The sequence below is a fragment of the Corylus avellana genome, chromosome 5 (assembly GCF_965113065.1).
Source record: "Corylus avellana chromosome 5, dhCorAvel1.hap1.2, whole genome shotgun sequence".
NCBI classification, from domain to species: domain Eukaryota; kingdom Viridiplantae; phylum Streptophyta; class Magnoliopsida; order Fagales; family Betulaceae; genus Corylus; species Corylus avellana.
In genome coordinates this window covers 8886265-8912503 of record NC_142494.1, presented here as the reverse complement: position 1 = coordinate 8912503, position 26239 = coordinate 8886265, and the positions used below count along the sequence as shown (strand labels likewise).

At 35.8% G+C, this 26239-nt stretch overlaps 1 protein-coding gene and 3 pseudogenes across 1 annotated transcript; all 4 read right to left on the bottom strand.

Annotated features, from left to right (window-relative positions):
- Positions 1–3948: 3948 nt before the first annotated feature.
- On the bottom strand, positions 3949–4989 carry LOC132183124 (F-box protein At3g07870-like; annotated as a pseudogene).
- Positions 4990–9527: 4538 nt separating this feature from the next.
- LOC148585351 (pectinesterase inhibitor-like) lies at positions 9528–10042 on the bottom strand (annotated as a pseudogene).
- Positions 10043–14195: 4153 nt separating this feature from the next.
- On the bottom strand, positions 14196–14712 carry LOC148585350 (cell wall / vacuolar inhibitor of fructosidase 2-like; annotated as a pseudogene).
- Positions 14713–20684: 5972 nt separating this feature from the next.
- LOC132181775 (pectinesterase inhibitor-like) lies at positions 20685–21197 on the bottom strand. Its single transcript, XM_059595011.1, has one exon. It carries the CDS (start codon positions 21195–21197, stop codon positions 20685–20687), a length of 513 nt encoding a protein of 170 aa, XP_059450994.1.
- Positions 21198–26239: the final 5042 nt, after the last annotated feature.

Below are 26239 nucleotides of genomic sequence, written 5' to 3'. Positions count from 1 at the left end.
TTGTAATTGAATCTTTTTGTAATGAAAAAGTCTTCAATGAAATGTTTACCTTGCATTCTGTTGATGTGTTACATGCTACTTTTCCGTCTCAATCTTTGCTGGAGTTGTTTGATGAATCATTTTCTTGGTGTTGTTTGTTCGTTTTGCTGTGCTTGACATAGAGTTGCCTCGGGTTGCCTAGTTGTGTCCAGGTGTTTGAGGAGTTTCGTTTACTCCTTCTCATCCGAGGAAGGGGGATTTTTTTTTTTGTTAAGGGTTTACTCCCTTGTTTTCGAGATGACGGATTTTATTTTTGTTAAGGGTTTGCTCCCTTGTGTTATATCAAATACTATGTAAATTAATAGATAATATTTAGTACGTTTTACTCGCAAGTGCACAAGATCAAACGATAGTATAGTGCAGCAAGTATGAGATCGATCCCACGAGGATTTTTGATTTTATTTAGAATTAATTAAATTGCCAAACTTGTTATGAGATTGATATTGATATTAAGGAAAAGAAAAAAAGATAAAGATAAGGTAAAGGTAGGGCTTTGATATCCACCACTAATCATGCTCAAATAATATAATAATATGCCAATGATCCAATCATATTATGAATACCTAATGTTTGCCAACCTAAGGGCATGTGTGTATACTCCTTAAGCTATTGATTTTCTTAAGCAACGAGTTAGGCATGAGTGTATACTCTAACTCTTTTCTTTCTCAAAGGATTTAGCATGGGTGTATACTAAGTTATTCTTTAAGAAAGCATAAATATATGGAAATCAACAAACACACGGAACCTAGGGCATGGGTGTATACTCCCGGTTTTCCATGTCGATTAACCCAAGAATCCGGTGTAGATTTCTTTTGTTACTCTTATTAAACCCCGGACTCGGTCATCCAAATTGATTTAATTAACTAATCCATACCACATGCATATAATGGCCAATCACATACATATGAGGAATTCAAGAAAACAAGAATTAATCAAGTTAAGTAACACAATATGATTATCATAAATGCGCCAATAATCGAAAACCGCTCCTAGAAGTAGCCTCTAATTCCTCTCCCCAAAGTTGTCTCCTTCAAATTGTGTATTGAATTGTGAGGCTTAGAGGTCTATTTATAGGGCTTAGGAGAGTCCTAGAAGCACTAGTAATCCTTGGAAATTCGGAGATTTAAGTCCTAGTCCAATTAGGATAAAAAAAACCTAAGTCCAAATCGGAATAAGATTCGTCCAGACTTGCATTCCTATCTTGCGGGATAATTTTGGCATAGCGGCGCTCCGAATTAGGAAAATTCTATTTCACAATGATTTGTATAATTTTGAGTTAACTTTTCAATGCTGCTTGAATCATCTCAATCGAATATTTGAGCTAAAAGTTATAGTAAAAATACTGAGACATGTGCAGAATCCAATTTTGACTATAATTTGAGAAATTCCGATTTAATCATTTCCTTTATTTGATTAAACTTAACCACATCGTATTATGATTGGTTAAGCTTAATCATATATTTTAAGTCTTCCCAGTTTGCCCTTTAAGCTTGGAACTTTTCCGGAAACACTTTCTTTTCTTCCAACAACCTATAAAACAAAGAAAATACATAAAAGAAATAAAATAGCACAAACTAACAAAACTAAGGAATTAACAAATATAAGGTAAGGGCTAAAATATGAATATTTTGGCACTTATCATACCCCCAAACTTACATATTGCTAGTCCCTTAACAATATGAAACAAAAAGTAAAATGAAAAACAGAAAACAAAAAGACAAATCCATCTTTAGTGGGATGTACGATTTCATTTAACATATGCAACAAGCCTTTTAAACCCCTAAGAATTTCCTAGAGGACAAGTGAAGTCTCGTGAGGATTTTCCAAAAATGTTAGTTAAGAGGATGCGCCGGGGGTGGTAGGCGATTCCTCCTTCGATGCTTAAGTCAGTGTTTGTGCAGACTCAATATAGAGCTTAGAGTTGTTCGTATGCGTACCTCTGAAGTGAGGTTTTGTATAGTTGATTATGCGGAGGTGGCTATGATGACCGGGCCGAGGATCCGGGATTTGGGCGTAACGGCCGGTAGAGTTAATATTCATGTCTCTTGTCATTATGATCCGTAAGAGTCCGTTACCTATATTGATCGGATTCTGAGGATGGCACGTAATTGTCAAGAGTCTTTTATAAGCAGATCATAACCGGTCCGATGATCCTGCCATGTGTGAGTTGTCCAAACAGCCGAGTCGTATCCTGACTATGACGGATGCACCTGGATGTTAGGTGTACGAGATTCGTTGTGGCAGAGTAATTGATCCTCGATCGACCGAGAGTGTAACAAACGACGTCACATTTGCTGTTTCATGCTGGTCGCATTCATATGGCCCATTCGGATGTATCGAGGTTTCTTGGAATGTTGGGCCTCTAACCTATGGGTTCAAGTGATGGGTTTATGTCTAACACTTTCTTTTGTCTTGTCCCAGCTTGTATCATAAAAAAATCTTTTCACCTTTCTACCCCTTTGGGAGCCCTCCTGCTTGTTATTACATGTATATTTTGCCCCAACAAAACCCAAATCATATAATTGACAAAAATCAAGAGTTTGTTGGAAATCATCCATCTGCCACCTTTGTCTTCTAACCCCACCCATCTTTTATGAATTATCAAGGATTTCATTGAAATCCCCTACACACATCAATTCATTAGGAGAAAATCCCCGAAGATGTCGTAGGAGACCCCAAGACTCCTTTCATTTATGAACTTCCGAATGCCCATAAAACCCAGTTAGTTTCTACCATGGTTCATTTGAATCAAAGCGAACCGTAGCATTTATATGACGCCTACTATAATTTTGTATATTAACTTCAACATCCTTCTGCCAAAGCAACGCCAAACCTCCACTTTTACCCACACAGTCAACCACAAAAACACTCCCAAAGCCCAGTTGGACTTTCAAAAATTCCATATGAATCGCCCGTAACTTGGTTTCCATTAAGAAAATCATTTTGGGTTTCTTTTCTTTTACCATCTGGCAAAGGTTTCTAACTGTTCGAAGGTTTTCAAGCCCCCAACACTTTCAGCTCAATCGACTCATAATGAGTGGCAGGGCTCTACAACATTGAGTCATAATTTGAAGTTAATAGACATTGGTCAAAATTTTATTTTTTATTGTGTTTAATAATATTTATGCTGATATATAATAAATATGCTATCATATCATATCATTTTAAATGTAACAACAAAATTTTGAAAAGAACGTAACACAAATCATTAATAAAGGTCACAAAACATTAATAATGGTCATGAAGCAGGATTCTCTTTAGTTGTAGTTAAAGAATATTTGTTTTTTTTATTTTTTTAGGGAAAAAAATACTCTTTCATTATAACTAACTCTATAGCTAATAATGAGTAATTCTAGGTGGCCTACTTGTGTCCTACTTGTTTCTCACTAAGAATGATGTAGCTATTAAAATTACATTTTGATTAAAATTCAATAATGATCCATTATAAGTCCAATGGTAATTTTAATAGCCACATTATTTTTAGTAGGATACAAATAAACTACCTATAATTACTCACTAACAATACTTTTTTACTATAATTAACTGGATACTGGATATTAGATATTCTATGGCCCGAAATTGTAATTCGGGCCCATCAATGACAGCTTGGTATTTGAGAAAATAAAGGCTTATAGAAATTTTATAATAAAGTGGTAGGAGACAATATAACTTAGGGGAAGATAATTTCAAAGAAAAATATCTAAAAAAACAACTTTCAAAAAAGAAAAAAAGAAAAAAACTATTATTAGCTACTCTAAAAGCTTAACCTCTCCCTCCATGGATGGAGTGAGAAGTGGGTGTGTAAGGTAGAACTTGTAAAGATTCCTTTACGCTATTAATATAATTCTCATCAACCTCTACTTTTGTTACAGTTTTTGTAAATGGGTCATAATAAACCAGCTGCCCCTCGCGGTTCTCCATGAACAATTCTCCGTTCTTCCAAAAACCCAACGGCCATTCCAGACCCGGGAGAGCTTCAATCCTCAGAAGTTGAGTCCACGATTCCTTTACACCAAATTCAAGCAAAACCCATAAATCAAACGATTTCCCCTCCCATTTGCTTTCATTGCGCACAACAAGCATGGCCACCGATTCGTTTAGCACCGTGAGAGACCTCACATCACTGCGCCTCCCAAGAACACTAGCGTCCGGCAACGGCGTCGTTCTGAACACCTCCTTGCTCACATCGAAAGCAATTATCTTTTCATGCTCCATATGGAGTGACGTCCACCAGAAACAAACACCATTTGCGTATGCCCACCGAGACCGTGAATTGGGTGTATTGGAATCGGGCACCTCTCCATCGACGGCAAGCTTTCTCCAAGAACCGCCGCTTCTTAGCCTATACACCTCCGCTACCAGGTCCAGACGAAAAGCCGGCAATCCCCAGATCAGACGAGGAATCGGCATTTCACGATTCATAACATAACGAATCCGCACAACCTTAAACTCATTTCGTTTGTGGTCGAAGCCAAAACTAACAGTTTCCACCCTGGACGCGCCAGGCAGGGCGTTCAGCTCTGAAGTGGCGGGATTCCAGACAAAAATTTCGCCGCCGGCGAGGTAGTCAAAGAGGCAGAGCAAGCCATTACAGGAACCCACAATGGTAAGCCCATGTAGGCTTTGTATGGGAAGAATTCGAGGGGTTTGAGAGGCGGAGGAAAGGGTTTGGTAGGAGAGGAAAGAGCAAGTGTCCGTTCTGGGAATCGATGCGGCAGTGCGTTTTACGAGGAGGAGCTGATGGGCGGCGGCGGTGGTGAGAATGGAGTGGTTGAGGAGGTTTTTGGATACGTAATTGGGGGTGCCGATGAGGGAGAGCCAGGATTTGCAGACGGATCTGAATCGGAGAAGAGACTTTGGAGGCAGCCTGGAGAGGATTTTGAGAACCAGGTCCTCCGGGAGATAGGTCGACATGGCGCTGCGCCCCTTGGCAGAAGTGTTGCGCCTCTATACGAGATGTTTCCGTGGAATAAAGATTTCTTTTAAGAGAAATGCCGTGACTCTGTAAAATTGTATCTAACGAAGGAGTCAAATTTTCATGTAATATGGGTCATTAAAATTCACTTTATTTACTTTAATTAATAAATTTTTAAATGTTTCTTATATTGGATTAGTTATATTTTTATCAATATCATTTAAATATTATTATTTTTATTTTTTTTCATAAGAATTGTATTTTTTCTAAATATCATATTTTTCAACTTTTGAAAAAAAAAAAAAAGATGTAGAGAGAAATAGTAGGAAACATTTTTGGAAAAAGAGTGATGTGGAAGATAAACAGCAGGAGAAAATTTTGGGAAAAGATAAAACAGATAAGAGAAACAATAAAAAAATGAAATGGCTCTTGAGAAAAGTGTTGCTACATGTAGCATTTTTTTTTGCTAATCTAATAAAATATCCATTTTGCATTTTATTTTATTTTTGGCTAATCCAATGTAGAGAGATTTTTACAAATTTGATTAGCCATTTTAGATAAAAGTACAATTTGGCTCTTTTATTGGGAATGCTTAACAATCCAGGAGCCAAAAAAACTAGAGTTATATAAATTTTTAAGCTTATTTTTTACTCTCCTCACTTATATCGATTTGAAACTAATAAATAATAATATTTAATTATAGTAGAGAAATGTATAGAGAGATTGATGTTTGATTCATTTTAAAACTAGTTCTCTAAATTTGATAAAGTAAAATCTTCTTTTCAAATTTAACTTTTATTTAAGGAGGCCATTGTGAATGATCTTGGGAGACGAAATTACTTTTTGCTTTCTATTCAATTAAATTTCATAAATGAAGCTTTTTAGGAGTTTTCTCTATATTTTGTTTTTTAAAAAAGAAAGAATAAAATTTAAAAAGTCTATTGCTAGTGCTCTTATATATATATATATATATATATATAATTGTAAAGTCAAAGAATTTAAATATTTTTCATCTTGCTATAATAGCTGATGATATTTATAATAGGGAAATGGTAGGTGTTTTCCTAATTGTGATGTGACTTTTAAAATTATCGTTGAATTTGAGATTATCATTATTGACTTTTAATATATTAGTGATTTTAAAAGGCAAGTCACAGTTGGGAGGACATCAGGAGAACACTAGAAGAACACCTAACATTTCTCTTTATACTATGAAGCATTACAATTCAAATGTACAAAATCTCTTTGAGATAATGTAATCTGTCTATACAGTTTCAAATATGTAATTATCATAATCTAAAATACAGCTTGTTATCTTGAATTTGTTGGGATAAGATTATAGATTATCTTGTGAGAGTATTTATCATTTACAATAACAATACTTATTCGTTATTCATTTCATAAAAATATAGCATGTTGTTCTAACAAAACAATATCATAGATTCAATGAAAAATTTATTCCATCCAAATTTGATCCATGCTTGGTTTAATTCTTTAAATGTCATCATTCTAATAAGTTTTTAGATCAGCAGCATATTCTGGCGAATCACGTCTTTAACCGCTGCCCAATCCATCACAACTTTCTCCACTAGACAATGATTTTTTGGCTTTTCTATCTCCAGCGTTATAAGTGCATTCTCAAACGCAATCTCTTTCATTGTCTCTATAATTAGTGACAATTTTTTCATATACATGATAATTCTTACACCAACTATCAATGATTTGCTCTAAAAAAAAGAACCAGAGAGAAAACAAAAGTTAGACCAAATATCTAAAATTGTTACTCTTAAAGTTTCGAATATACAAAACTTTTAGAAAACCACTAAAGTAAATCGAAACCCAAAAAAAAAAAAAAAAAAAAAAAAAAAAAAATTACTTCACCTCGTGAATCACAATTCTAGGGAAAAGAGAAACAAAAACAAAGCCTAAGCATAACGAAACTCACCATGTATTATTTAGAAAAAGGAAAGAGGTGAGGCGATTCTTCCCTCATTATATGGCTATGTGGCAGTTAGGAGTTTTTTCGTGCTCTTAGATACTAATTTTTTAAACATGTCCCATCAAATTTAATCTTTTTTTTATTTTTTCTTCTTAATTTTCTTTTCGTTAGTAAATTTTAATTAATGTATTGGTCAAAGATAGTAAAAATATAGCAAAAAGTTAAATGGATAAATATTATAATATTAAAAAATAAATATAAAATTGGTCATTGTAATTGATCTAAATTACAAATAACTTCATGTAATATAAAAAATAATTTATAAATTCTTGTAGTTAGTTTAAATTACAAATTATTTATTGTAGCATATAAAATAATTTAGGGTAAAGTCTACATAACCCCCTCAAACTACCACTCAATTGACAATGTCCCCCCCAAACTTTCAATTGTGACAATGTCCCCCTTAAACTACCAAAACATTGTCAATGTTCCCCTCGAGACTAACAAAAAGATCAAAATGCCCTTATATATTTCTTAATAAGACAAAAATACCCTTATAAATGAAAAAAATTAAAATTTTTTTAAAAAACAAAAAATTTTAATTTCAAAAGAACAATTTTTTTTTTTAAACAGTTTTTAAATGAAAATTTTTAATTTTTTTATAAGAATATTTTTTTTTTAAAAAAAAACGAAGATAGTTTTTTTTTTTAAAAAAAAAGGAAATTTTTATTTTTAAAAAATTTATAAAAAACAAAATAAAAAACAAAATTTTTATAACAAAAAAAATCGAAATTTATTAATTTTTTCTTATAAAAAGTATTTTTTTTTAAAAAAAATTTTAATTTTCTACCCTTTGGATTTTTTTTTTTTTAATTAGTTTTAGGTTTTTTCTAGAAGTTTTATTATTTTTAATTTGTTTTTATTTTATTAAGGGTAGTTTCGTCATTGGGGGAATATTGACAATTTTTGGTAGTTTAAGGGGGACATTGTCACAATTGAAAGTTTGGGGGGGACATTGTCAATTGGGTGGTAGTTTGAGGGGGTTATATGGACTTTCCCCAATAATTTATAAGTCCTAAGGGTATGCCAAAATAACAATGTACACTTTAAAATCAATTTCGATTAAATAACTTAATAAAACCTATCACTTTGACACGTTGGGAAGAAAGTCGCTCTGGAGAAGAAAATAGAGTCACATATTTCAGATTCCTCTTCAGAATGTTGAGAACGGCAAACATAGACGATGGAACCCCTCCATGACTGTTGAGCACGGACAAACATGATGGTTAAGAGGAGAGTGAATGTTCATATATTTTATTTTATTTTATTTTTAATTTGGTGAGTGAAGAGTGTTAACCAAATTCAGTGAGTACTATTCATGCTCCTAATTTTTTTTTTTCACAAATTTGCTAAGGCTTATGCAACTCATTTTAACATTTTGGCTAGCCAAAAAGCTATTTTTGCTAGCATTCTGTATTTTTGTTTTGGGAATGAATTTTAAAGAAACAACCCACAGTTGCAACGCACCAAAATTCGAACTGATTAATTAGATCAATCTTGGTTAGGTTACTGGCAATTCTAATAGTTTAGTTAACTGGTAACTGATTGAGGGAACACACTCATAATCTCCTTTTTGTGTACTTTCTTTTCTTTTCTTTTTTCTTTTTTCTTTTTACTAATATTTATAGGTGTCTATTAACAAGACCAATTCGAGGACATTTTTGTGATTTAACTTTTATATCCTTTATCAATAAGCTCTTCAAGATTAGGGTTTTAGAACTATGGTCTTCCCCTGAGGCTTAACGCCAACCATCTTTGCCAAATGCATCCCAACATTATCCCTTCAAACTACTATCTCCTTGATTTGTGTTCAGTTGGTTATCCTTATTTTGTCTTTCTTTGTTTTTACATTTGCAAATAGTTCTTCTTGGGAACCTGTTTTTTGGAGGAAATGGTTTCCACAATTTTTTATGTGTGTAAAACAAGCTAATATTCCTGTCCGCTTGAGCTTTCTCCTTTATCAGTCCATGTAGATTTGCTCCAATGTTAATGGATAACATTTATCTTTCAAAGCTGTTAAGGTTCAATAATGCTACTGTGCTCACTTGAACGACTCTTAGAATATGCATTGCAAAGTGGGATTTCGAATGCCATAAAAGGCTTTGACTTCCATCACTAGACATCAATTAATTTTCAGAAGATATGGTTAGAGGCATGATCCAACAAAACAATTAAGGAATTGCTTTTTACCATTTTGAGGGAATTCTCGGTGATGGGAATATAATCTAGTGGATTTTGGTTTTTAAGGGTTTGTTTGTATTGCCTATTTTACTTTCAGAAACCCATTAACCACAGTTAATTTGATTTGCAGCACATATGGACATACTCTGTTACATAACCTTACTTTCAATTTGAACTCTTTCTTTTTTCTTCTCCTACGAATTTGTAGGTCATAGATTCTGTTCTAAAAAACAGAAAAACATGAGATAAAATACTAAATATTAGCATTAAACATGTTTGAAATCAAGTAAAGCCAATTATACAATGGAGGGATTTTTTTTTTTTTTTTTTTAATATGGTAAATTTAGTTTAGAGTACGAGGGCAAGCAAAGATTAGCGGCTGTTTCATGTCAGTTACTTGGCAATGGACAAGACAATGCTGCAAAGCTAGCTAAATGTGGTGCCCAAACCCTAACTTCCTATTGGAGACTTGCCGGGTGCCATTTCCTCGATGCTTTGGTCACATGTGTTAGCATCATCCATGGCAGCCGATACATATGTACTAATGTCGTAATTCTTGGTTATAAAGGCAGTGCTGGAGTCATCAAGTTGTTCAAGTGCATCTTGGTAGAGCTCATTGTTGTCTGTTAGGGCAGCCTTAATCGGCTTGCTCGATGATTTCAGCAGTCTTTTTCACTTGGTCATGTATTTGGGTTGCTGTGGATCGATGTTGCATGCTTTAGTGCAACTTTGGCTAGGACTTCCAAACTAGTTGCACCACGGCTTTCTGGGTCATTTTGAAGAGTTTTTCAGCACAGTTCCTTATACAGAGTGCTATCACAAGCTTTGATGATCAAATTTTGAGCAAGAATTTGGCTTGGCAAGCGAGTTACAAGCATCGAAAGGAAGACCTTTGAAATGGTGTTCATCTATGCTTTCCAGAAAAGTTTATGTTATGGGCTTCTAATTACATACATTGAAGTGAGTGTGTGTCTATATATATATATATAGAGAGAGAGAGAGAGAGAGAAGAAGAATGAAAGGGTTAGATTGGTGCACTAGAGAAACGCATGACTACACACAGTCACTTGTTTAACAAAGTTTATGTTGGATTCTTATGGAGCCGGAGTCTGCACCATCCACTCCACTATCTTAATTACTTTATTTAGAATAAACTGCCATTTTAATCCGTTATTTTGTTCGATTTTAATTGTATACATGAACTATTTTTTAGTTAATCATGCTGAAAATAATATACGAGCATTTTTGAAGTACCAATTAAAATGACAGAATTGATAGTTTAATAAGATAGAAATTGAAATCTGGCAAATAGTTAGTGAACTATGATAATATTTTAAGTTTAAATTAATTATTTCTTATTCTCAATTAATAAGCCATTTGGCATTTTGTTTTTCACATGTTCACAAAAAGAGAGGGAAAGGGGAATGTAGATTCGATCTAGTGACATCCGTTTCATAAGGTGTGGTGTCCAGCTAATTAAGCTATTTCTTGCAAACAAGCCATTTGGCCTTTGAGTACCTTTTTGGATCCTATGTTGGCAAAGAGAGTATTTCGTAATCATGACCATTGTTAATGATACCACTTCGGCCTACTCCGACTTCCCAACATTCCGAAACTCGACTCAAGATAACTTTGGCCATAGCGGTGTTGAATCGCTTGTGGAGAGCGAGAGCGAGAGCCTCAACGCCGATCTCCTCTATAGCCGCCTCCACTATCCGGAAGCTCTCTTCTTACTTTGTTGCAAATTCCGGAGCTGACCTCGAAGTGTCGTCGCTGCTCGCCCTGAACCTCCTCCTTCTGCACCACGGTCCCAAGGAGTGAAATATCAAGTGGGTGTTCCTTGGCTGCCCCAACGTCGGAAAGGGCACCTACATTGCCCGATTCTCCCACCTCCTCGGCGTCCCCCACATCGCCACCAGCAATCTCGTCCGCGAAGAGCTCTTCTCCTCCGGTCCCCTTGCTTCGTAGGCCCCCTAGGGTTCCATTTTCTATTTCAATTTAAATTTCTTCTTTGTTTGCTTTGAATTTTCCTAAATTCTTGTTCCTAGAATTGCGTTTTATATAAACAATAGTTTTGGCAAAGCTAAACGGTACTTTTTTAAGGAATGAAAAGATCATCTTCAACCTTCATCAGTTCGTCTAATTCTTTGACCTAATTATAGTAATAGAACATAAATGGTATGAGTCATGAATCTTGTTTCTTGTAGAATTTTTTTCCCTGTGATGCATGGCTAAGGGTGGGCAACTAGGAAATCTTGAAAAATTCTATGGGGTGTAAGGATAATTTTTAAGAGGTGAGGGGGCCATTTAACCCCTCTGGACCCCCTTCCTCTGCCCCTGATGCCTTTTATTATATTACCTACAATATAATCATTGGAAGTCGAGTCCACAGCTCCTTCACACCAAACTCAAGGCACGCCCATATATCAAACTTTTTTCAAGCTAGCATTTAATATATATTTTTTTTTGTTTCTATAAGGTTTTACATGTATGGCATGAAGTGTTAGACTTCGTTTTAATTTTGTCGATGAACGTGAGTGAGGTTTCTTTGAAGTTCCATTTTTTCTTTTTAATGCTTTCAATACAACAGGTCCCACATCCCACCTTTATATTTAATTATTTTTGTATAGAAAACATCACGACATGCTTACATACTATCACAAACATTTTTAATTAGAACTCAAACATGAGAACACAAAAATTATTGAGCTTTTTTAATTAGAATTCAACCATGAGAACAAAAACTATTGAGCAATTTCTTTATTGGCGTATGATCATCATCAATCAATAGAAATACTCTTAAGACTCCATCTTTGTCATATATCGATCCCATACATCACACTAGATAGATATTATATATATTCATGAAGTAGGAGTCTCTCAAGATACCTCGGTGGTGAAATGGTAGACACGTGAGACTCAAAATCTCGTGTTGAAGAGAGTAGAGGTTCAAGTCCTTTTCAAAGCATAATATTGAGAATACTCATTGAATGATAAATTCAGTAAGAGGTGGCAACATGCATCAATCTACACTTTCTTATCTTTTAAAGGCCTATCCGAAAGAGAATCTAGTACTTTTGATCACATGTGAGAAAAACCGAAAGACTTGCCAATTTCTAAATGATTAAAAAGTTCTTAATAATTTGAATAGAAACTTAACTAGACATTTTGTAGACAAAAAATATATATAAAAAAAACTATTAAAAACTAATGTAGGTAAAAAAAAAATAAAAACAAAAAACAAAAAACTATTAAAAACTAAGTTATTGACTTATTTTTAGATCACGTAAAAAACTAGAGCTATCATTTTTATTACTCTTATGCTTGATTCTTTTTTTTTTTTTTTTTTTTTTTTCTTTCCGATTCCTTTATGAATTGAATTATAGTAAACCAACTATTCAACAATCTCCAACTATGTTTGAACTTAATTGGCTCATGCCTGATCAAGTCCAATTACAGAACTATTTGTTTAAGCTTCTTATGATTTTTATTTCTATTTCCAAATCAAGAATGAACAAGTAATGAGCTAAAAACAGTTACGATTCTTATGTCTCATATGAGTTTAGCCTAATCTTAATTATGTGTATATAAGTTCTTGGGCACCCTATCCATGCAAGCCAGTTTTTAAGGGTGAGTTCTACCCAAGGTTTGTATCATTTGGTATTAGAACCAAACATCACATCACGGGTTCGAGTTATGATGGGGGCTACCTATAGATTAGATTAAAATACTCATAGGTGAGTCAAGCCACTAAAAGAGAAAGTGTTACCACTAGATCAGTGTCGATAAAGTGGGCCGCAATGGACGTTAGGTGTGGAAAACGTGGTGGTATGTTACAATGCTGATGTACAACATGAGGATTACACTTTTATGTTAGGATTTAACACTTTTTAAAATTTCTTAATGCAATTTCAGACTAGGACTTAATAGACCAAATCTTTCACAAAAGCACTTGGTTGGCAACTTTTGCCAACCTATTAGATGTAGGGGTAAAAAGGTGGGAGGTTATTAATCGCTTGCTAACCACTTTTAAATGTGATTAGAAAAAACTGCTAACCCTTAACCGCTATATATATATATGACACGACGTCGTTTTTGAGAATTTCATTTTTATTTTAGGATTTGACACTAAATTTTGACGGGAAGGTTAACATAGCAAACTTCTAAACGATAGTTACCCTAAATTGATACTTTTTAGTGATGAAAAATCAGGGGATCGTAAGTGAAGTTTTCAATTTTTTTATTTTTTCTGTGTTCTTTTTTCCTTTTTACTAATATTTATGTGTGTATTAATAAGACCAATTCGAGGATATTGTAGTAATTTAAATTTTATATCCTCTATAAATAAGCTCTTCAAGATTAAGGTTTTAGAACTATGGTCTTCCTCTCTAAGGCTCAGCGCACACCTTCTCTGCCGAATGCATCCTAACAGTATCCCTTAACACTACTATCTCTTTGATTCATGTTCATTTGGTTATCCTTATTTTGTCTTTCTTTGTTTCTACATTCGCACATAGTTCTTCTAGGGAACCTGTTTTTAGGGAAATTGTTTCCAGGACTTTATCTGTGCATAAAACAAGCTAATAATCCTGTTTGCTTGAGCTTTCTCCTTTATCAATCCATGGAGATATGCTCCAATGTTATTGGATTACATTTTTCTTTCAAACCCGTTAAGGAATTGCTTTTTACCATTTTGTGGGAATTCCTGACGATGCGAATATAATCTAGTGGATTTTGGTTTTGAAGGGTTCGTTTGTATTGCCTATTTTATTTTTCAGAAACCCATTAACCACAGTTAATTTGATTTGCAGCAAATAGGGACATACTCTGTTACATAATCTAACTTTCAATTTGATTTTTTTTTTTCTTCTCCTTCGAATTTGTAGGCCATAGATTATGCTATAACAAACAGAAAATCATGTGATAAAATACTAAAGATTAGCATTAAACATGGTTGAAATCAAGTAAAGCAGTTGTATAATGGAGGGATTTTTTTTTTTTTTTTTGTCATAAGGTAAATTTAGTTTAGAGTATGAGGGAAGGAGGAGATTAACGGCCCTTTCATGTTAGTTGCTTGGCAATGGATAAGACAATGCTGCAAAGTCGGCTAAATGTGGTGCCCTGATTGCCTATTGGAGACTTGCCGGCCGGGTACCATTTCCTCGATGCTTTGGTCACATATGTCAGCATCATCCATGGCAGCCGACACATATGCACTAATGTCGTAATTCTTGGTTATAAAGGCGGTGCTGGAGTCATCAAGTTGTTCAAGTGCATCTTGGTAGAGCTCATTACAGTCTGTCAGGGCAGCCTTAATCGGCTTGCTCGATGATTTGAGCAGTTTTTTCACTTGGTCATGTATTTGGGTTGCTGTGGATGTTGCATGCTTTAGTGCAACTTTGGCTAGGACTTCCAAACTAGTTGCAACACGGCTTTCTGGGTCATTTTGAAGAGTTTTTTTGCACAGTTCCTTGTACAGAGTGCTATCACAAGCTTTGATGATCAAATTGTGAGCAAGAATTTGGCTTGGCAAGAGAGTTGCAAGCATCAAAAGGAAGACCTTTGAAATTATGTTCATCTTTGCTTTCCAAAAAAGTTTATGTTATGGGCTTCTAATTAGATACACTGAAGTGAGTGTGTGTGTGCGTGCGCGTGTATATATATATATATATATATATATATATATATATATATATATATATATATATATATATATATATATATATATATATAGAGAGAGAGAGAGAGAGGGAGAGAGAGAGAGTGAAAAGGGTTATATTGGTGCACTAGAGAAGCACATGACCACACACAATCACTTGATTAACAAAGTTTCTCTCAAATTCTTATGGAGTTGGAGTCTGCACCATCCACTCCCTTTTTTCTAGCAAAACACTTTCAACTCTATTGTCTTAATTACTTTCTTGAGAAAAAACTGCTATTTTAATCAGTTATTTGTTCGATTTTAACTGTACACATGAACTATTTCTTTTAGTTAATCATGCTAAAAATAATATTGGAGCATTTTTAAAATACCAATTAAAATGACAAAATTGATAGTTTAATAAGAAAGAAATTGAAATCTGGCAAATAGTTAATGAACTATGATAATATTTTAAGTTTGAATTAATTATTTATTTTTCTCAATTAAAAAGCCATTCGGCAATTTGTTTTTCACATGTTCACAAAAAGAGAGGGAAAGGGGAATGTAGATTCGATCTAATGACTTCCGCTTCATAAGGCGTGGTCTCCAGCTAATGGAGTTATTCCTTAAAACAAGCCATTTGGCTTTGAGGACTTGTTTGGATCTTATGTTGGCAAAGAGAGTATTTTGTAGTCATGACCATTGTTAATAATACCACTCCAGCCTACTCCCACTTCCCAACATTCTGAAACTCAACTCAAGAAATCTTTGGCCATAGCGGTGCTGAATTGTTTATGGAGAGCGAGAGCTTCAAAGCCGATCTCCTCTATAGCCACCTCCATTATCCGGACGCTCTCTTCCTGCTCTGTAGCAAATTCTGGAGTTGATCTCGAAGCACCATCTCTGCTAGCCCTAAACCCCCTTTCACTGCGCCATGGTCCCAAGGATTGAAATATCTAGTGGGTGTTCCATGGCTACTTCAGAGTCGGAATGGGCACTTTCGCTTCCCGATTCTCCCACCTCCTTGGCGTCCACCACATCGCCACTGGCGATCTCGTCTGCGAAGAGCTTTCCTCCTCCGGTCCCCCTCCTTCCTAGGTCCCTTAGGGTTCCATTTTCTCTTTCAATTTAAATTTCTTCTTTGTTTGCTTTGAATTTTCCTAAATTCTTGTCCTTAGAATTGCATTTTATATAAACAATAGTTTTGGCAAAGCTAAATGGTGCTTTTTTTTTTTAGGAATGAAAATATCATTTTCAACGTTCATCAGTTTGTCTAACTCTTTGACCTAATTTCAGTAACAAAACATAAATGGTGTGAGTCATGAATCGTGTTTCTCTTAGAAAATATTTGCCTTGTGATGAATGATTGAGGGTGGTTGTATTTTAATTTGGGATTTTCTATATGCATGATGATTGTATAACTGTGATAATTGATCTTAATGTTTATATTCAATCATTATGAAATTTTTCTCTTGTCTTAGAAAGTCTTTTATATTAATTGAACTCAATCCTTCATATTTTCTGTGATTATGTGAATGATTGTTATATAACGGTTTTAACTGACACATGATCAAGAGGGTTAGATAGGCATGCCTAGGGATGACGGATTTTCTATACGGATTGTACTACACCGAAGATGAGTTATATTCTTCCCTTGATTGTGTGTAGTTTATTAAGGAATTATCTAGGGAAGACAGATCGTACCGCACCTTAGTGGTTAGGTGGACGGTCCGTGCCAACCAAAGATGGATTATACTTATTCCTTAATGATGGTGATTTCTTGACTACTCGAGTGAGACGAGCCCTATATCATGCATAGTCTAAATTTTCCTTATTAATTTATGATTGGCCATTCTTATGCGGTTAGTGTTGAAATCAACCCCCTACTCTATCTCTCATCACTACTCTTGTTTTATTTTTTCACCACCGACAAGAGTCTTTGCCGACTCCTATCCAACCCATGGGTTATCTTTTTCACTTGCGCCACCGAGAACGATCCTCGGCTCCCAAAGCACAAGAAAACAACACTTCCACTCGGTTGGCTGTCAAGCTTTGACAAACATTAATTTCCATCTTCACCTACTCGCTCCTCTGCATCTACAATCAAAGGACCTATCCAATAAACAGACGGATTTGGCGAATCAAGAACGCACACGCCATCTACAATGGACTTTATGGCTTTTGGCTCCAGGTCCTCAAACATGTTAGCTAGTATTCCATTCGATTTTGGGAGATGTGAGCAGAAATAGAGCATGTCCCAATAAGCGAGGCATCACGGTCAAGTGTTGGTTCAGGCATATGTGTTGGGGAGGTCGTTAAAGCTCTTGGTGGTTTGCTTGTAGATCTTGGGGAGGTATAGGAAGGCAGCGAGGCAATAATAAGCACCAGACGTGAAGAAATAAGAAACAGGAACGTTGAGATCTTTGGCTATGGGAAGAGTAGCGGCGCAGAAAAAGTCGATGATAAGGGCGCAAATGGTGGACGAGTTGGAGATTTGTAGGAGTGCACGGTACGCGAATCGTGGATGAGTTGGGCAGTTGGTGCACTAGTGGTGGACGAGTTAGACAATTGATGCGCTAGTGGTGGACGAGTTGGACAGTTTCCTATAAGGGCATTTTATAAAAATCAAGTAAAAAAAATCATGTGGACGGCACATGATTAATTTTCCATCCAAACTGACGGGGCTGACTAATAGAGTGGCCACTTCAACATATGTTGAGACTTTATTAGGCTACTTTAATACCTTTTGAACGTTGTGTGGCCATCTCGCAATCGGCTGTCAGTTTGAGAGGCCTTTTTATATTTTTCCCTCGATATTATATTCATGGAATAGGAATCACTCTCAACATGTCTCGGTGGTGAAATGGTGGACATGTGAGACTCAAAATCTCGGGCTAAAGGGAGTGGAGGTTGGGGTCCTTATCAAGGCATAATATTGAGAATACTCATTGAATGAGAAATTCAGTAACAAGCGGCAACTAGTGTCAATCTAGACTTTCTTATCCTTTTAAGGCCTATTCGAAAGAGAATCTAGTACTTATGGTCACACGTGTGAAAATCTGAAAGCCTCGTCGATTTATAAATGATTGAAAAGTTCTTAATAATTTGAATCAAAACTTAACTAGACATTTTGTAGACAAAAGAATTAAGAATTAAAAAAAATATATATATTAGAAACTAAGTTATTCACTTATTTTTAGGTCACGTAAAAACTAGAGCTATCATTTTTATAACTCTTATGCTTGATTCATTTGTTTTCTTTTGTTTGTTTGTTGTTTTTTTTTTTTTTTTTTTTTTTCCTATTCCTTTATGAACTGAATTATAGTAAATCAATTGTTCAACAATCTCCAACTATGTTTGAACCTGGCTAATGCCTGATCAAGTCCAATTACAGAACTATTTCTTTAAGTTTCTTATTATTTTATTTTTTCCAAATCAAGCACGAACAAGTAATGAGCTAAAAAATGTTATGATGCTTATGTCTCACATGAGTTAAGCCTAATCTTAATTATGTGTATATAAGTTCTTGAGCACCCTATCCTTGCAAGCCAGTTTTTAAAGGTGAGTTCTACCAAAGGTTTGTATCATTCGGTATTAGAGCCAAACACCACATCACGGGCTTGAGCCGACCTATGGGCTAGATTAAAAAACTCATAGGTGAGTCGAGCCGCTAAAAGAGAAAGTGCAACCACTAGATCAATGTCAATAGAGCTGGCCACCATGGACGTTAGCTATGGAACACAATCCTTATGTCCAACATGAGGATTTCACTTTTATGTTAAGATTTATAACTTTTTTAAATTTCTTAATGCAATATCAGATCGGGCCTTAGTAGACCAGATCTTACACAAAAGCAACTGATTGGCAACTTTTGTCAACCTATTAGATGTAGGAGTGAAAAGGTGGGAGGTTATTAACCACCCGCTAACCACTTTTAAAGGTGGTTAGAAAAAACTGCTAACCATTAACATATATATATATATATATATATATATATATATATATATATATATATAAAACGACGTCGTTTTTGAGAATTTCACTTTTATATTAGTATTTGACGCTGATTTTTGAGGGGAGGGTTAACATAGCAAACTTCTAAAAGATAGTTACCCAAAATTTATACTTTTTATTGATGAAAAATTAGGGGGTGGTAAGTGAGGTTTTCATTTTTTTTATTTCTTCTTTGTGTCCTTTTTTCCTTTTTACTAATATTTATGTGTATTAATAAGACCAATTTGAGGATATTGTTGTAATTTAACTTTTATATCCTCTATAAATAAGCTCTTCAAGATTAATGTTTTAGAATGGTCTTCCTCTTTGAGGCTCAGCGCCCACCTTCTATGCCAAATGCATCCTAACAATATCCCTTCACACTATTGTTTCTTTGATTCATGTTCATTGGGTTATCTTTATTAAAAACGCTAGGCATGTGTATATCACACAATAAGTAGAATTAATACATAGCAATTTATAACCAATCATTCACCAAAATAATCAAAATAGTAAATCAATCAGGCACAATGATTTAGGTGATGAAGAGCAAATCTTTTAGAAATCGTTCTAAAAGTAAAATCTCTTCAGGGCAGCCAAACCCAGGAAATCACTATAAGAAAATATTTCAAGATTACAGACACAGTGAACACTTGCAACCCTTTGCAAGTCTTTGTCTCTGTAAGATCGACAAGCCTCCAACTCGTCTCATTGCTCACAATCTTCTTCACACGTGATTCTCCTTAACTGGATCCTTCCGATAGACTTCTCAATTGAAGCTCACAATCAACCTAGCAAATACTCTAAGTTGGACGATTTATCTCACAACATAAACTCTCTCTTAGGACAACCTCTTATGAACTCTCTGGTGAAAATTCGTACATATACAGATCTGTAGTGATTTATATATAAAGCCTAAAGACCTCTAGTCTAGTTAGAAGTCAATTACATTGTAAAATAGACCTAGAAGCTACGGGCCGTCCGGACAGTAACTGGGCTCATCCGGACGGGGCTTGTAAAACACTGGAAACTAAGTTCTCGTAGAAGGAGAGTATGTCCGTCCGGAGCGGCTCTAGGGAAACCTCGCTTTTGTGCGTTCTTTTACCACGACGCGTCCGGACGACTTGCAGACGAGGCTCTCGAGTTTTTCTTGTTCATCTACCTCGTCCGAACGCCATGCAGCCAGGCTTACGAATGAAGCTCTCGTGTTGAAAAATTACTTTACGGCACTGATGTCCGTCCAGACGGCTATGAATTTCGTCCGGACGCCTATGTGGATTTGGCAGTTTGAACACCATTTTGATCACTAAATATTTAGCCAACAGTTAAAACTAATACCTATTTTGTCTTTCTTTGTTTTTCCATTCACACATAGTTCTTCTTGGAAACTATTTTTCTAAGGAAATTGTATCCAGGATTTTATCTGTGCGTTAAACAAGCTAATAATCCGGTCTGCTTGAGCTTTATCCTTTATTAGTCCATGGAGATCTGCTCCAATGTTATTGGATTACATTTTTCTTTCAAACCCATTAAGGAATTGCTTTTCACCATGTTGTGGGAATTCTCAATGATGCGAATATAATCTAGTGGATTTTGGTTTTGAAGGGTTTGTTTGGAACACCTATTTTATTTTTCGAAAACCCATTAACGACAGTTAATTCGATTTGCAGCACATAGGGACATACTCTGTTACATAACCTAACTTTCAATTTGATCCCTTTCCTTTTTCTTATCCTACAAACTTGTAGGCCATGGATTCTGCTATAACAAATGGAAAAACATGAGACAAAATACTAAAGATTAGGATTAAAAATGTTTAAAATCAAGTAAAGCCAGTTGTATAATGGAGGGATTTTCTTATTTAATATGGTAAATTTAGTTTAGAGTATGAGGGTAGGAAGAGATTAGCGGCCCTTTCATGTCAGTTGCTTGGCAATGGACAAGACAATGCTGCAAAGCTGGCTAAATGTGGTGCCCTGACTGCCTATTGGGGACTTGCCGGGTGTCATTTCCTCGATGCTTTGGTCACATGTGTCAGCATCATCCATGGCAGCTGACACATATGTACTAATGTCGTAATTATTGGTTATAAAGGCAGTGCTGGAGTCATCAAGTTGTTCAAGTGCATCTTGGTAGAGCTCATTGCAATCTGTTAGGGCAGCCTTAATCGGCTTGCTCGATGATTTGAGTAGTTTTTTCACTTGGTCATGTATTTGGGTTGCTGTGGAAGTTGCATGCTTTAGTGCAACTTTGGCTAGGACTTCCAAACTAGTTGCAGCACGGCTTTCTGCGTCATTTTGAAGAGTTTTTCTGCACAGTTCCTTGTACAGAGTGCTATCACAAGCTTTGATGATCAAATTTTGAGCAAGAATTTGGCTTGGCAAGAGAGCTACAAGCATCAAAAGGAAGACCTTTGAAACGGTGTTCATCTTTGCTTTCGAGAAAAGTTTATGTTATGGGCTTCTAATTACATACACTGAAGTGAGTGTGTGTGTGTGTATATATATATATATATATATAGAGAGAGAGAGAGAGAGAGAGAGAGAGAGAGAGAAGAGGGAAGGGGTTAGATTGGTGCGCTAGAGAAGCGCATGACCACACACAATCACTTGTTTAACAAAGTTTCTCTCGGATTCTTATGGAGCTTGAGTCTACACCATTCACTCCCTTGGTTTTAGGAAAACACTTTCAACTCCACTGTCTTAATTACTTTCATACACTGAAGTGAGTGTGTGTGTGTGTGTGTATATATATATATATAGAGAGAGAGAGAGAGAGAGAGAAGAGGGAAGGGGTTAGATTGGTGCGCTAGAGAAGCGCATGACCACACACAATCACTTGTTTAACAAAGTTTCTCTCGGATTCTTATGGAGCTTGAGTCTGCACCATTCACTCCCTTGGTTTTAGGAAAACACTTTCAACTCCACTGTCTTAATTACTTTCTTTAGTTAATCATGCTAAAAATTATTTTTTTTAGTTAATCATGCTAAAAATTATATTGGAGCATTTTTAAAATACCAATTAAAATGACGGAATTGATAGTTTAATAAGAAAGAAATTGAAATCTGGCAAATAGTTAATGAACTATGATAATATTTTAAGTTTGAATGAATTATATATTTTTCTTAATTAATAAGCCATTTGGCATTTTGTTTTTCACATGGTCACAAAAAGAGAGGGAAAGAGGAATGTAGATTTGATCTAGTGACTTCCGCTTCATCAAGCGTGGTCTCCAACTAATTGAGCTATTTCTTGAAAACAAGCCATTTGGCTTTCAGTTACTTGTTTGGATGCTATGTTGGCAAAGAGAGTATTTCATAGTCATGACCATTGTTAATAATACCACTCTAGCCTACTCCCACTTTCCAACATTCACAAATCTCGATTCAAGAAAACTTTGGCCATAGCGATGCTGAATAGCTTGTGGAGAGTGAGAGCCTGAACGCCGATCTCCTCCATAGTCGCCTCTCCACTATCCAGATGCTTTCTTCTTGCTTTGTAGCAAATTCCAGAGTTCACGTCAAAGCACCGTCTCTACTAGCCCTGAACCCCACCCCCCCCACCCCCCGCTACGCCACTGTCTCAATGATAGAAATATCCAGTGGGTGTTCCTTGTAGGGCTGACAATTTTGACACGACCCGCGAATCCGACACAAAGTTAAAGGGTTTTGGGTTTGATCTTAAAGGGTTTTAGTCATAATTGAGTTACCTGTTTCTGACCCGGTTATTTTTCGTGTTTGGCGGGTCAACCCCCGGGTTAAGCGGGTTGACCCGCCAAACTCGTATTAAAAAAAAAAAAACACTAAACTAAACTAAAGAGTAAAGCCTAGCGTAACGATGATTGAGTTTTGTTTCTTTTTTCTATATTACTTTGTTTTTGCTAATTTCCTTTTTATTATCTTTTTCTTAATATGATTTTAGCTTACTTGGTAAGTGATTTGTTGTTTTATAGGTTTAATTCCAAGAGATTGAGTTGTTATTTGAATAGACAATTAAACCTATTAGAGGCTGTTAGAATATTTTATATTATTTTAGTTTATTATGTTGTCTTATATGTTCTAATGTTTAGTTTAGGGTTTCTTACTTATCACTCTTAGCCTCTCTCTATATAGAGGCCTATGTAATCATCATATCACACAATCACAATAGAAGAGATGTAGTCCTATATGCTTCCGCTCTCTCTCTCTTTCTTCCGTTTCTAATATATTATCCAATATATCTAACATGGTATCAAAGCCACTTTTCTGTGGCCTCCAATAAACGTCTTTGACGATTTCCGGCGCTCCCTCCGGTGACCTCCCTTTTCCTTTTGTCCGCACGCCGCCAAGCGATCATCCCCTCAAAATTAATCCCAGATTCTTGCTTGCGAGGCACAGATCTACAGATCTGTGGAAGATCTGACGCTATCGACCCTCCAACAACACCTCTACCACGTTAGCACTTTCAACCCGATCCAAAACGGTCGACCCGGTCTAGTGGGTTAGACTTAGATCCACAGATTAGGCAATCCGATCCGTCAACTCGACGAAGTGGATCTCAAATCCGGTTCGGTCCACTAGGTTTTACAACCGGAACTGGATCCATCCAAGGCATCTCCAACCCGTTCCAAAACCGGTTTCTAACTAGGTCATCGGGTTCTAAACCGGTCCAACCGGGTCAATTCCTACAACTCGGTCCAAATTGTCAACCCGGTTTACTAGGTTAGACCCGGGTCATATCATTTTCGAGTTTGATTATATTCAATGGTCCATAGGTTTTGGCCTATTTTGGCCCAATCAAACCGGTCCAATTTAATCTAGTCTATAAGGATCTCATCCAAGTTCAAGCCCAACATTTTGGGCCCAGCTGCCTCCGCCGCCCTACGTCGACCGCCACCGGCCACCCAGCTCTGGCCACCACTTCGGTAACTTTTCCAGCGACCTAAAAAAAACAAAAAACAGTCTCGTTATTTCCCTTTCTTTTTCCCAAACTCAAGCTTGCACCTTGAGTTTGAGGGGGGATATTAGAATATTTTATATTATTTTAGTTTATTATGTTGTCTTATATGTTCTAGGGTTTAGTTTAGGGTTTTTTGCTTATCACTCTTAGCCTCTCTATATATAGAGGCCTATGTAATCATCATATCACACAATCATAATATAAGAGATGTAGTCCTATATGCTTCTGCTTCAATATATTTAACAGAGGCAATTCCCAAATCATTTACCATGTAAACTTTATACTTTGAAATTTGCTATTTGCTATGATGGACTATGGAGTTGAAAATTGCTAATCATTGTGAATGCTTTTATTGAATGGCAATTTGTTAATAATGAAACCTATTATGTTTTTATCATATTGTAATTTGTGAATTCTATTAAATCTCAATGGCATTGGTATTATTATTACATTATTTTGCCTATTTCTATACAAACGTTTCGGGTCGTGTCGGGTTGGGTCGTGTTACCTTTTAAGTAAATGAGTCTTGTCAACATGACATGACCCGGGTAATTTAAACGGGTTAAATGGGTCGTGTCGGGTTACTTGGCTATTTTTCGCATCGTGTTCATGTTTGAGAGTTCAACCCGTTTAGCTAAATACGTAGTGTTCGGGTTTAGGTTAATCGGGTGGGGGGTCATTACGGGTTGTAATCATGTCAACCCGCCAACCCATTTTGCCACCCCTAGATCCTTGGCTGCCCCAGTGTCGGAAAGGGCACCTACACTTCCCGACTCTCCCACCTCCGCGAAGAGCTTTCCTCCTCCGGTCCCCACGCTTTCTAGGTCTCCTAGGGTTCCATTTTCTTTTTCAATTTCAATTTCTTCTTTGTTTGCTTTGAATTTTCCTAAATTCTTGTTCTTAGAATTGTGTTTTATATAAACAATAGTTTTGGCAAAGCTAAACGGTGCGTTTTTTGTAGGAATGAAAAGATCTTCTTCAACCTTCATCAGTTTGTCTAACTCTTTGACCCAATTACAGTAACAGAACAGAAATGGGGTGAGTCATGATCATGTTTCTCTTAGAAAATATTTGCCTCATGATGAATGATTGAGGGTGGGCCACTATGAAATCAAGAAAAACTCTATGGGGTGTAAAGAGAATTTTTGAGAAGTGAGGGAGGCATTTAACCGCTCTCGACCCCTTCCCTCCGCCCCAGTTACCTTTTATTATATTAGCTACAATATAATCACCAGAAGTTGAGTCCACAATTCCTTCACACCAAACTCAATCCACACTCATATATCAAACAATTTTCAAGCTAGCATTTAATTTTTATTTATTTATTTATTTTTATGTTCCTATAAGGTTTTACATGTATGGCATGAAGTGTAAGACTTTGTTTTAATATGGTCAACGAACATGAGGGCTGTTTCTTTGAAGTTTCCTTTTTCTTTTTAATGCTTCCAAGACAACAGGTCCCATGTCCCACTTTTATATTTAATTATTTTTGTATTAGAAGACTTAATCACATGCTTACATACTGTGATAAACATTTTTAATTAGAACTCAAATATGAGAACACAAAAATTATTGGGCTTTTTAAATTAGAATTGAACTATGAGAACAAAAAAACTATTGAGCAATTTCTTTGTTGTCGTATGATCATCACCAATCAATAGAGATACTCTTCAGACTCCAGCTTTGTCATCTACTCCATTCATCACTCTCGATAGATATTATATTCATGGAATAAGAGTCACTGTCAAGATGTCTTGATGGTGAAAATAGTGGACACGTGAGACTCAAAATCTCGTGCTAAAGGGAGTGGAGATATTTAGGTCCTCATCAAGGCATAATATTATTGAGAATACTCTTTGATTGAGAAATTCAGTAATAGGCGGCTACAGGCATCAATCTAGACTTTCTTATCATTTTGAGGCCTATTCGAAAGAGAATCCAGTACTTAGGCCTTGTTTGTTAAATGACAATGGAAGAAGTCGGTTCCACAACACTGTTTGAAGGACAACAAGAGTGGACAGATAGCAGTCCTCGTGGCTTGTGAAATACTACAGTAAAATGTAGACGCCAAATGGCGTGGGAAAAATGACTTATTGAACAACTACAATGATCGCAAAATGATAATAACGCTGGGGAGAAGTTTCTGAAGGTATTTTTGGTGCTCAGGCCACTGAAGGACAAAAGGGTAGGTACCACATGGGTTTAGCTTTTTCAAAGGGCACTAATATCTGGCTTTGTCTAGTCTCGTCAACCAGTCTGTGCGACAGAGGTGAAAAAAACCTATGCAAAATCTGCTACCGCACATTAGTCAAAACCCACCAACAATGCTGCGTTGCTTGCCAAACATTACCTTATGATCACACGTGTGAAAAACAAAAAAGCCTTACCAATTTCGAAATGATTGAAAAGTTCTTAATGGTTTGAATGGAAACTTAACTAGAGATTTTGTAGACAAAAAATATATATAAGAAACTAATAAATAATAATGTGGACAAAAAAAAAAAAAAAAACTTTTAAAAACTAAGTTTTTTCA